The following is an 11567-nucleotide window of genomic DNA, read 5'->3' on the forward strand; positions in this document are numbered from 1 at the left end:
TAACTCGTTCTCAAATATGCGTACAAGCGATATATTTTGGACATCCGTAAAACATAGCTGGCAGATTGCCAGAAAATAGCCGCAATAGCTTCGTAGATCTGCAGTCTCAAAAAACAGTCTTTTCATTGAAGGCTGAAATATTATATTCTGATTGCAAATCTATAAGTTTTTGCTGCCTCTATTAGCTGCTCTCTAATAACCTTCATTTAGAGTGACACACACCCATTTGACCTTCTCTTTGTGAGTGAGGTAAGTCAAGTCTGACCAAAAATTTAACCACGCAAATGAACAGAAATCGCTCCACTGAGAGCGAAAAATGACGTCACACACGCACTTCAGTTGAAATTGCATGAGCAAATGAACAAAAAGTAGATTTGAAGTGGTTGTGACGTCACATGGTCGTAACAAAAAGTGGGACGACGAAATAAAAAACATAGCAGGACAAGTCCTGACGTACAATTCAAAGAATTTTCATTGACTAAACAGAAAACTAGACCAAGAACGGACTATGAATGGATTGGGAAAACCGATTGGGAAAAATGCGATCCAAAAAATTGAAAAAACTGTAAAAATCAAAATGAAATTGCCGCATCTGAACAAAAAACCACTAGCGAGAAAGCGAATTTTTGTTCAAACACGGTTTTCTCACTCTACTTTAAAATTAGAGCAAAAAATATTCACGCCGCAAAACCACTCGTTTTTTCGCTCCACTTTCTGTTTCGGCGTGACCAAAATCACTACTCTAATTTGACTTCAAAAATCATGAAAATGTGTGAACAGATCTTAAAAAAAGACAGCGCCCCAATACAATTCAAATTCTTTGAATTGTTAAAACAACCAATAGAAGGCCAATAATAGCCCCAGCTATCGCTGTGCGGCTATTAAATACATAAGTTCCACTTAATGTACGCACCCCTCTGGAACTGTTTAATTTCTACCGACACATCCACCATAACTTTTCAACGCGCGTTTCCCTCCCTTGAAATGGTGACAACTATTGTCAGTAAATTGACAAAAGCCCGAGAACTTTATTAATTTCACAAGAACTGAAAAAATAGCATCACTCAGTCTCTTATCAACGACTATTATCTTCAGCAATTTCCATTCTGATGTTCAGATCACGAAAATAAGTGTTGATCAATAAGAGCCTCCACACTTCTTGATTGATACACAACCCAAATTTTCGTCTTCAAAAGAATCAAAGCAAACAAATTTAGAAAAAAATCAGCTTTTCAACTTTATCTATTAGATGGGCCAACTTTACATTGAAAAGTCTGCTGCTGGTCCGTGGTCAGCAATTTTTTCATAATAAAACAAAAATTTGAAGAGTGGAGCGAAAAGATTGGTTTTTTTGTTCAGACCGCTGATTTTGAGAGCCAAAAATGAGGTGTGAAACAAATTTCTGTAAGCAAGCAATTTTTCTTGTTCAAGAGCTCTTTTAAAATCAGTTTTTGGCTTGGAAGATTGATAATGACGTTGTATTAATTTTAAGCTTACTTCTATAGTGGCTTGAAGGTTTTTGGTGACTAATGAGCTTCACGCTAATTTACAGATTTTTGCAGATTTTTAGGCAAATTTTGGAGACTTTTTGCCGATTGTTTTGTTATACTGCTTTAATTGGGATTTGAAGAGATGTTTACTACCTATGTAGCTTCTTATTCGAGTTTTGTTGGTATATAACGATTTTTTTTAATTTAAAAAAATGACAAAAATCGAGAAATTTTGAACTTTTTCTTAACTTTTTTGCAGTTTTTTGTTTTCTTTCCAATCTTAGACAATTGATCAAACTACAATGTCTTTCCTATTGATTTTCGTTTCGAGCTTTTCAATTCTCTATTAGCTCAAAGGATTATTTGGCTTTATGTGCCCTTGTAATATAAAAAACACTAATTTTTTGCATGTTTTTTTGTTAGTTTAAGTAATTTTTGAATGCTTTTTGTATTCTTCTTCCAGTTTTTTTAGCATTTGGAGAATGGTTCAAATAAGATGTTATACTGACTTTGAATATCTTTTGATTGAATTGATTTTACTTTGAGCTCTTTTGTTTAAGATAATTGAAAAAACTTGAGCAAATTTTGACCGATTTTCTTTTTTTTGCTAATTTCTTCAGACTTAGCACTTTTTGCTACTTTTTCTTATTGAATCTTAATTCAAAGCTATTCTAGAGGTGTTGCTCTTAAAATGCTAATGGAAATTAGACAACAGACTTTTCAAACTGATTAGAAAACAAATATCTTTCTGTTGTTTTTCGTTCTTTCCATTTTTTGTTTAATATAAACCAGACAGGTGTTAGGTGGGTGAAGTCTTGACCCGAAGCAGCAATAACATTTTTCAAAAAAGGTTGGGAAATAGCGATTTGTGGTTAATTTGTAGCAAAACTTTGTTGCCGATGTAGAGAAAACTTTTTGCTTCGGTGTGTCACTTGGATATCAGGGCAGAAAGGATATTTTAAGCGGAAAGGCTCTAAGAGAACAACAATGCCCTCCGGGCGCTACCTGTTTATCCCGTTTTTGAGGACGAAAAGGGCCAAACGATAAATCTGTCAAGCGAAAAATCGCATAAATAAGAGCACAGGACTAATAAAACTGCGACAAGCTTCGTTAAAGATTAATCACGTTTATCACGCTAGCTTGCATAAAAAGCTCATTCAAAGAACAGAAAACGTTCAGAATTTCAAAACTCCTGAGTGATGTTATTCACGGTTAGGCCATAATCGCAATGAACGAAAGAGGTGTAAAAGGGGCAATTAGAGGGTGTGACGTTTAACTCGTTCTCAAATATGCGTACAAGCGATATATTTTGGACATCCGTAAAACATAGCTGGCAGATTGCCAGAAAATAGCCGCAATAGCTTCGTAGATCTGCAGTCTCAAAAAACAGTCTTTTCATTGAAGGCCGAAATATTATATTCTGATTACAAATCTATAAGTTTTGCTGCCTCTATTAGCTGCTCTCTAAAAACCTTCATTTAGAGTGACACACACCCATTTGACCTTAACTCTTTGAATTATAGTAAATAAAAGTCAATTTCAAAGTGAGGAAGTCATTTTTGTGAGTGAGGTAAATCAAGTGTGACCAAAAATTTAACCACGCATATGAACAGAACTCGCTCCACTGAGAGCGAAAAATGACGTCACACACGCACTTCAGTTGAAATTGCATGAGCAAATGAACAAAAGGCATATTTGAAGTGGTTGTGACGTCATATGGTCTTTAACAAAAAGTGGGACGACGAAATAAAAAAAAACATAGCAGGACAAGTCTTGACGTACAATTCAAAGAATTTTCTTTGACTTTAAAGAAAACTAGACCTAGAAGGGACTATGAATGGATTGGAAAACCATTTAGAAAAAATTCAATCCAAAAAATCTAAAAAAGTAAAAAAAAGTAAAAAAGTAAAATCAGCTTTTCAACTTTATCTATTAGATGGGCCAACTTTACAGTGAAAAGTCTGCTGCTGGTCCTTTGTCAGCAATTATTTCAAAATAATACAAAATTTGAAGAGTGGAGCAAAAAGATTGGTTTTTTGTTCAGACCGCTGATTTTGAGAGAGCCAAAAATGAGGTGTGAAACAGATTTCTGTAAGCAAGCAATTTTTTTTGTTCATGAGCGCTTTTAAAATCCGTTTTTGCAATTGTTTGACTTGGAAGATTGATAATGATGTTGTATTAATTTTAAAATTGCTTCTTTAGTGGCTTGATGGTTTTTGGTGACTAAGGAGCTTCACTCTAATTTCCAGATTTTTGCTGATTTTTGGGCAAATTTTAGAGAATTTTTGCCGATTGTTGTGTTATACTGGTTTGAGTGCGATTTGAAGAGATGTTTATTACTTATGTAGCTTCTTATTCGAGTTTTGTTGGTATATAACGATCTTTTTTATTTTAAAAAATGACAAACTGAGAAATTTTGAACTTTTCCTTAATTTTTTTTGCAGTTTTTTTTTTGTTTTCTTTCTAATCTTAGACAATTGATCAAACTACAATGTCTTTCCTACTGATTTTCGCGCATTTCAATTCCCTATTAGCTCAAAGGATTATTTGGCTTTATGTGCCCTTGTATTATAAAAAACACTAATTTTTTGCATGTTTTTTTTTTGTTAGTTTAAGTAATTTTTGAATGCTTTTTGTATTCTTCTTCCAGTTTTTTTTAGCATTTGGAGATGTCAATGGTTCAAATAAGATGTTATACTGACTTTGAATATCTTTTGATTGAATTGATTTTACTTTGAGCTCTTTTGTTTAAGATAATTGAAAAAACTTGAGCAAAATTTGACCGATTTTCTTTTTTTTTGCTAATTTCTTCAGACTTAGCACTTTTTGCTACTTTTTCTTGTTGAATCTTAATTGAAAGCTATTCTAGAGGTGTTGCTCTTAAAATGCTAATGGAAATTAGACAGCAGACTTTTCAAACTGATTAGAAAACAAATATCTTTCTGTTGTTTTTCGTTCTTTCCATTTTTTGTTTAATATAAACCAGACAGGTGTTAGGTGGGTGAAGTCTTGATCCGAAGCAGCAATAACATATTTTTCAAAAAAGGTTCGGAAAAAGCATTTTAGCGATTTGTGGTTAATTTGTAGCAAAATTTTGTTGCTTTTGTAGAGAAAACTTTTTGCTTCGGTGTGTCACATGGTCTTTTGCCAATAACTGTTTTGGAGTCGCAACTTATAGAAAAAATAATCAGATGCTCTATCATTTTTTTGAAAAACTTTTCTATAATGAATCATTCTCATAATGATTCTCAAAAATATTCGTATTATTAAAAAGGATCTCACGTCTAATGTCAGTTAGGTTGATCAATTTTCTCTTTCGAGTCGCTTCCGGCAAAGTTTTAAGATCTGCTCGCCAATTTTTACAATTTCCCAAGTCAAATTGGAGAAGTGATTTTAGTCACGCCAAAACAGGAAGTGGAGCGAGATAGCGAGTGGTTTTGCAGCGTGAATTTTGTTCACACCAGTTTTTAGAGTGAGAAAGCGTTGTCTGAACAAAAATTCGCTTTCTCGCCAGTGATTTTTTGTTCATAAGCGGCAATTTCATTTTCGTTTTCGCTATTTTTTGATAGAATTATTTTCTAAGTGGTCTTCCCAGTCCACTTATTGGTCTATTCTTTTGTTTAGTCAATGAAAATTCTTTGAACTGTCTCAGAACTTGTCCTGCAGTTTTTTTCGTTTTCACTCACAATAAGCGGAGCAAAACACAGACCTCACAGGTAGCTAAATAAAAATTCAAAATGATCACTGCTCATCTACAATACAAAATTTAATCAAATACAGCATTACCCTGAGAATAGTATGTTAGACCCGGTACAGTCTATTTCAGTTATTATAATCCTACTAAACTAGTCCTAACTTCTTCTACAAACCCTCTTCAGCTCAATTCAAACTCAACTAAAAACATCCGTCGCTAAGACTTGAATTTAGAGAACTCAATAAATTCAACTCATTTCTTCAACGGTGGTCTTCTCGGACACATAGATTCCATCAAGGAACTTTCGGATGTCCTTGTTCTTGACCAACACACTCTGTCGAATCAAGGCAGAGCTTCGAGAGACAGCTTCAATGTCATTGCCCGAAAGCCAGTATTCGTCCTTGACACCCTTGGGCTGTTCACAGGTGACGCCCTCCAACATCTGGACTGTTCGAACTCGCTTCTCGCCCAGGAAGTTTCGGATCTCGACTGTTTTTCCTCCGTTTATAATATTGATGTTGATGGGGAAGTGAGCGTACACAGCCTTCATCTTGTATCGATATCCCTTGAACATTTTGACATTAATTTCGTCTTCAAAAGTTTTATAAGACATCTATCCCGCTAACACGTAACCATGTAATCTAACGGTTATGCTTTTTTTAATTTATATGTTTCCCCAAAACGTCGGGATCTTTTCCGTTTGTGCCCTCCAGCTTAGTGGGTGCATATTATTGCACATTATTTGCAACCCCTCACCCTCCAAACGCACGTGCCATTTCTTAACATAATGATTTACTATGTAATGGTGCTTACTCTGTAACGGGTGGCATAACGTACTGGGGGGGGGGGGGGGGGGGGGGGGGCAACGGAAAAGATCCCAAAAACTCAGAGAGGACACAACGGACCAATTTAAGAAGTAGGCAACTACAAAACGCACATTGAATACTGAAGTTGATCCAAGAAAAAAACTTCAAGAAAGCTGTTTAATATTGTAGAATTATGTTCATATTATAAAAATCAAGTAAACATTACCGACCATCGTCGCACGAATTGCTCTAAAACAACCGGCGAGCGCTTTGCTTCGGTAGTTTCCAGCTGAGGCTTAGGGATGCTAGCATTAAGGGGGGTCAATCAATGGGGGGGTAGAGGGTGGGGAGGCCTGAACGAGAGGGGGTTCAAATCGCCAGGTGGAGAAGGGTGGATGGGGTAGGTCTAAGAAACGCCCTTCACACAATGAATTTATGTCTCTAAGATCGCTGCTCGGCCGCTTAATGCACTCCGGGCTTTATCTGTATATCCCGTTTTTGAGGACGAAAAATTATAAGGGTCAGACAAAAATCGGCAAGCAAAAATGCATGACCACAGGGCAAATATAATTGCATGAAACTTCGTTTGAAAGCAATTAATGACAACAAAGGCAAGAAAATGCATGTTTTTCTTAATCTGAAGAAATAAATTCAAATTGTATAACCATATCAAAAAAAGTTTGGCTGAAGGTTCACACTTTAAGGATCACTTTATATACATATGAATAATCTAGTCCTCATACTAATAGTAGAACGAAGTTCCACAACATTGTACTAGTCTATATAATGGAACACGTTAATGTAATTTGCCCACTTCAATGTTTAATTTCTCCGGAAATTTAAGTTTTTCTCCAGATTTCTATTGCGAAGGTGTTCCACTTCCACGAGAAATTTTCCCTCGGTCACTCCATTCAGATTGACACAAATTTTGGGGAATAGGGGGACACATATTTCATCTAATGGTAGTCACCATTTTGTTTGTCAATATTTGCGTTGGCATCATGAAATACCATATTTATCTTCCAATTTGACTTGAAAATCCTAACATGCAAAATGAAGCGTTGGAACAGAAAAATGAATCCGTTAATACAAGAGCAAAACAAAGATTTGGCGTTATCTGAGCTCTATTTAACCCAGATCAAAACTGATGACCTGAATTGAACTTCAAACCTACCCGGCAGATTGCCGGAAAATAGCCGCCGTTGATTCCAATAAGCATGATTGGGATTGAACAGAAGATATTGAAAAAAAAAGATTTTTGTACAAAAACATTTTTTTAAGTCCGATTTATTCTGATGGCATTTCGTAGTTGAACATACTTCTGTTTCTTAGAGAGAGGCTACAGGGGCTACTATCAATAACAATAAGCATTAGAGAGAGGTAACTAATACTTATAGGAACGACGTTCAAATAGCGGGCATCTAAAATTGGGCTTTATGGGTTTATCCCGTTTCTATTTCTGACTTCAATTTTTTATACTGACTCTGTTCATTTTGAATTGCTTTGCTGAGCAAAATTTTAGCAGAATGAGAGAAGAGAGAAACTAGCCTAGAGAAGTCAAAAAGATTTCACGCAAAATGTTGAAAAGGCGGCAAAATGAGGTAAAGCGAAACATTTTTTTATTCGACGAAGTAAAAAAAAAATAGGAGCGCTATAATAGCCGGCTGAGAAGATGAGGGCGGCTATTAAAAAGTTCAAAGTTGTTGGTTTTGAATGATGTAGCTCAGGCCTCTTAAATTTCAGCTTTATGAAAACACTTAGTTGCACAAAATTAAGACCTGCTAAAATTGGTCAAACTGAATTTCTTGTGTAATTTCTTTTTAGGTTGACTAAACTGTCGAAAGATCAAACATGGACGGCAATTTAGCGGAAAATAGCCGCAGTTGACGCAACTGGATTGAAACAGAAAAAAAGGCAGAATTTTTCCCTAAGTTTCAAAGCGTTCCTACTAATTCGGTGTGCTGTTCCAGTTAGATTCTAAAACTCCTTAATTCAGCTTCTAAACTGAAAGCTGAATTAAGTACAGCGTGCAATTACGTAGTAAATCATTGTTGCACATTTCAATATTTCAAGGCCTGAAAAAAGTTGAAAACCATATAGTTCAAAAAAATGAGCTAAGTCAAGGTAAAATCATGACTAATGTAAAACGAAAAAACAAACATGATCAAAAAGTAAAGCGAGTTTTAAAAAATATATATCAGGACAATTCCTGACACAATTCAAAAATTGATTAAACAAAAAAGCAAGACCTAGGACGGGTTAGCAATGGACTGAGAAAGCCATTCAGAGAAAAAATCAGATGAAAAATCGAAAAAAGAGTAAAAATCAATGTCAAAATGCCGCATGTGAACAAAGTACTAGCCAGAAAGCAAATTTTTGTTCAAACACCATTATCTCATTCTACTTTTAAATTAGATCAAAACATGCACGCCGCCAAACCACTTGCTTTTTCGCTTCCTATTTCGGAGTCACCAAAAGCATCACTTCAATTTGACTTCAAAATCATGTGAACAGATCTTCAAAATCTTCAATAAAGCCAGCGCCCCAATACAATTCAAGATCTTCGAAATGTAAAAAGGAGACGTCTAAATAATAGCCTTTGAGAGGGTGACGTCGGCTATTAACAATCTAATGCAATCCAATGCAGAGAGTTGATTATCCCTCTTGTGCGGCTAATTTCTTCTAACAGTTGAAAAACACAAAAAACAGCAAGTAAAAAACGAAGCTTTATAAAGCAAATAAAGTCAAAAAAACCTTCAAATGTGTCTTCAAACCAAAAAAGATAAAATGATGTTTCAACCGACAAATGGCAACAGCAAAAAATGCAGAAAAAATGTTAAAACGCAAAAAAGCCCAAAAAATAATCACACCGTAAAATTGGTTAATTTCTTTCCCGATGAAAATTTTTTCGCACCTTTTTGCTGTACTTGAGCACGCTGTTTGAAAAAAACAAACATTTTTTTTCTCATAACTCCTCTGAATTGTTCGAAAAAAATAAAATCGAACTTTTTATGATCAGCATTTGCGAAAGCCAGAAATCAAGTTTTCCGCTAATATACGTGTGCTTTTAGCAGCAAAAAAGGTAGTTGTAACTTACGTAAGTCACGCCTTTGAACAGGTTTTCAATATGTGAGCACACTGTTCTCAGACCAGCAAGCTCCTTCTTGGATCCGAACCATTTCCTAACTGTAATTTTGCCAGTTTTAGGGTTGTGGTCAATTTGTACGTTGTTGCAGTTAAAATTTCTCTTGAGCACTCCACGTTTGCCCTTGACAGTGACGTCCCTTCCTTTTACATTGAAGTCAATGTCCTCAGGCACCTTAACGCTCTGCGAAGACTCGATGGCTCTCATTATCAAGCTCTGAAAACGCCTAGCAAGATTGACTGCTTTGTTTACTTCGGCTCAAAACCGTTTTTTTTCCAAAAACCTGTTTCAATTTGCTCAACATGAGTTTTGTTGAGAAAGCTCTCGGGTTGGTAGGACACGTCAACATTGAAATTCCCCCAGATGCCCCTGAGCTACAACCTCACGCCGCTAAATCCGACTTCGACTTTCCCAACAGGCGTTTAATTTAAAAGAAAATAAATGTCTTCAGATACTAAACTACTCACAGATCATGATAAAACTAAGATACTGAACTAGTGATACAAAGTTTGACTAATCTACTTGCACAAATGATATAGAACGTTTTCAAGTAGTTGATAAGGACTCAACAAGGCTTTCTGGTTGTTGCTCTTTGTAATAACCCTTCCATCTCAAATGCCAGGCTACGCTTGTAACCGCAGACACAGTCTTAAACTGGTGGACTACATTTCGAGGGATAAAATAAATATCGTTGTGACGCAATTGTATTCTTGAATAGCGGACACCTTCTCTCAACAGTTGATTTAGTTTGGCATCGTCAACCCAATCAGTGCACTGAGTTGCTGGAGGTTCGAACAGATCAAGTCTCAGCATCTCTACCAATTTGCTGAAACTCTTAGCTTCAAAACAGATTACATCTTTCACAATTCTGTTCTCATTAGAAGCATTTGACTTATGGTCGGGACATACAGCCTGAAGGAAACCAACTGCTCCTGTAGTTTGACGTTCCAGTCCGTCTCCTGAATGGTCGGCATGAGGATTTGTCCGATCAAGAAACAAAACTTCACGAGCTTTCCGTTTCGATTTTGGAGACGCAAACATTGCCTTCATTTCATTGCTTTGTTTGTAGGGCGATAAGCCGTTTTTCAGTTCACAAGTCGGGATATATTGTTCGCCAGGCCTGGTCCACAGAATAGGTCCATCATCAGACTCAGATGGATTGTCGAGGTTCAAAACTGATAAATTACCCCAAGGCAGAACTTCTTTAAGGAAACAATTTTCCTCGAGCATAGATAGAATTTCAGTGAAGTAGCCACCACTTTCTTCACTATGAGCTCCAAGTATATTGACTTGCAGAAGAGGTCCAACGCGATAAGTTCCACAGCAGTAAGATTCACTGACACCTTCAACGTATTCACTGATTGGCACGGTTTCCACATTATTTTTATCCCCTAGCGACTGGGTTCTAACCATCAGTGCTGGATACGCCTTTGCCAAATGTTCAAGCAAATTTGGCATTTTTGATACACCATTCCTAATTATTCCCATACAATAATTATTGTCCTCATTAAAAAGGTCAGTTAGGAAATTAGCGATGAATGAGCTATTCGTGTCATTAAAAATCTTCAGCTCATTAAGTGCGTCATATGACAACACTTTACCACCCCCGTTTGCATCTGTCTCCACATGAGAAAACTTCCACACGGTGCGTTCTTCTTTGGGAACCTTAAAGGGTGGCTCTTCGAAGTTCTCATTCGCATCCCGTTGGCCTAGTAAATCTACCATGGAGAAAGCCATAACCGCGGAGGTTCTAACTACCTAGGGATTCTTCCACGTTCTCATTTTTAACTGAAATAATCAGGTTGGAACGGGTCAGCCTAAATCTCTTAATAACCAAATTAATAACCAAATTCTTTTAATAAAAAGTTCGATTATTTGGATCTTTCCCATTATAGCCCACCCCATGAAACCATAGCCCCCCATTATGGTATAATTACCATGATGGGGGATATAGGTTATCTGACACTAAGCTGAGAGGGGGGCTATAATAGGAAAAAACCCGAATATTTATTTTGTGTCTGTTTTTTTTGGTCATAAACAAAGTCAATTGGTTGGAACGGGTAAACCTAAATCTACCAAGTCCACTCTTAAGAATTGCAACCAAAAATATACTTACCACCGAGACACCGTCCCGGGTAACTATTCAGTTCGAATACAAAATTATACTTCCCACTAAGACACCATCCGGGGTACATTCAGTTCGGTATCTGTCGAAATTTGGTATCTCGCTGCTTTTTGACTTAAACCAGCTCAATTTGGTTGGAACAATTTACCGAAAAAGTTACGCAAATGGCTATATCCAAGGCACTCAATTTTTTAGTACAAAGTAGCAGTAGTAGAATAGACTTCACGGCAAACGCCCTAGGTGGTTTCCCCCTTTTGCAGTCCAAGTTTTAATTTGTTGAAGCTTCTCAAAGATGCATTCGATAAGA

General features: G+C 36.4%; 2 protein-coding genes across 2 annotated transcripts; both read right to left on the bottom strand.

Moving 5' to 3' along the window:
- Nucleotides 1–5393: 5393 nt before the first annotated feature.
- On the bottom strand, nucleotides 5394–9369 carry LOC142352707 (large ribosomal subunit protein uL6-like). Its single transcript, XM_075404880.1, has 2 exons — nucleotides 9088–9369; nucleotides 5394–5749 (listed from the first exon to the last, which is right to left on the bottom strand). The coding sequence occupies exons 1-2, from the start codon at nucleotides 9340–9342 to the stop codon at nucleotides 5432–5434; spliced, it is 573 nt and encodes a 190-aa protein (XP_075260995.1). The 5' UTR covers nucleotides 9343–9369; the 3' UTR covers nucleotides 5394–5431.
- A 208-nt stretch (nucleotides 9370–9577) lies between these two features.
- LOC142352723 (lysine-specific demethylase 9-like) lies at nucleotides 9578–10944 on the bottom strand. Its single transcript, XM_075404882.1, has one exon. It carries the CDS (start codon nucleotides 10870–10872, stop codon nucleotides 9682–9684), a length of 1191 nt encoding a protein of 396 aa, XP_075260997.1. The 5' UTR covers nucleotides 10873–10944; the 3' UTR covers nucleotides 9578–9681.
- Between the last annotated feature and the right edge of the window lie 623 nt (nucleotides 10945–11567).

Source organism: Convolutriloba macropyga, chromosome 1 (assembly GCF_964194025.1).
Source record: "Convolutriloba macropyga chromosome 1, txConMacr16.3, whole genome shotgun sequence".
Taxonomy (NCBI): domain Eukaryota; kingdom Metazoa; phylum Xenacoelomorpha; order Acoela; family Convolutidae; genus Convolutriloba; species Convolutriloba macropyga.

Coding starts and splice junctions, on each gene's coding strand:
- LOC142352723 (XM_075404882.1), bottom strand. CDS start 10,872: ATGGCTTTCTCCATGGTAGATTTACTAGGCCAACGGGATGCGAATGAG.
- LOC142352707 (XM_075404880.1), bottom strand. CDS start 9,342: ATGAGAGCCATCGAGTCTTCGCAGAGCGTTAAGGTGCCTGAGGACATT. Junction 5,750..9,087: donor TGTTCAAAGGCGTGACTTAC/GTAAGTTACAAC, acceptor AAAATGTTCAAG/GGATATCGATACAAGATGAA.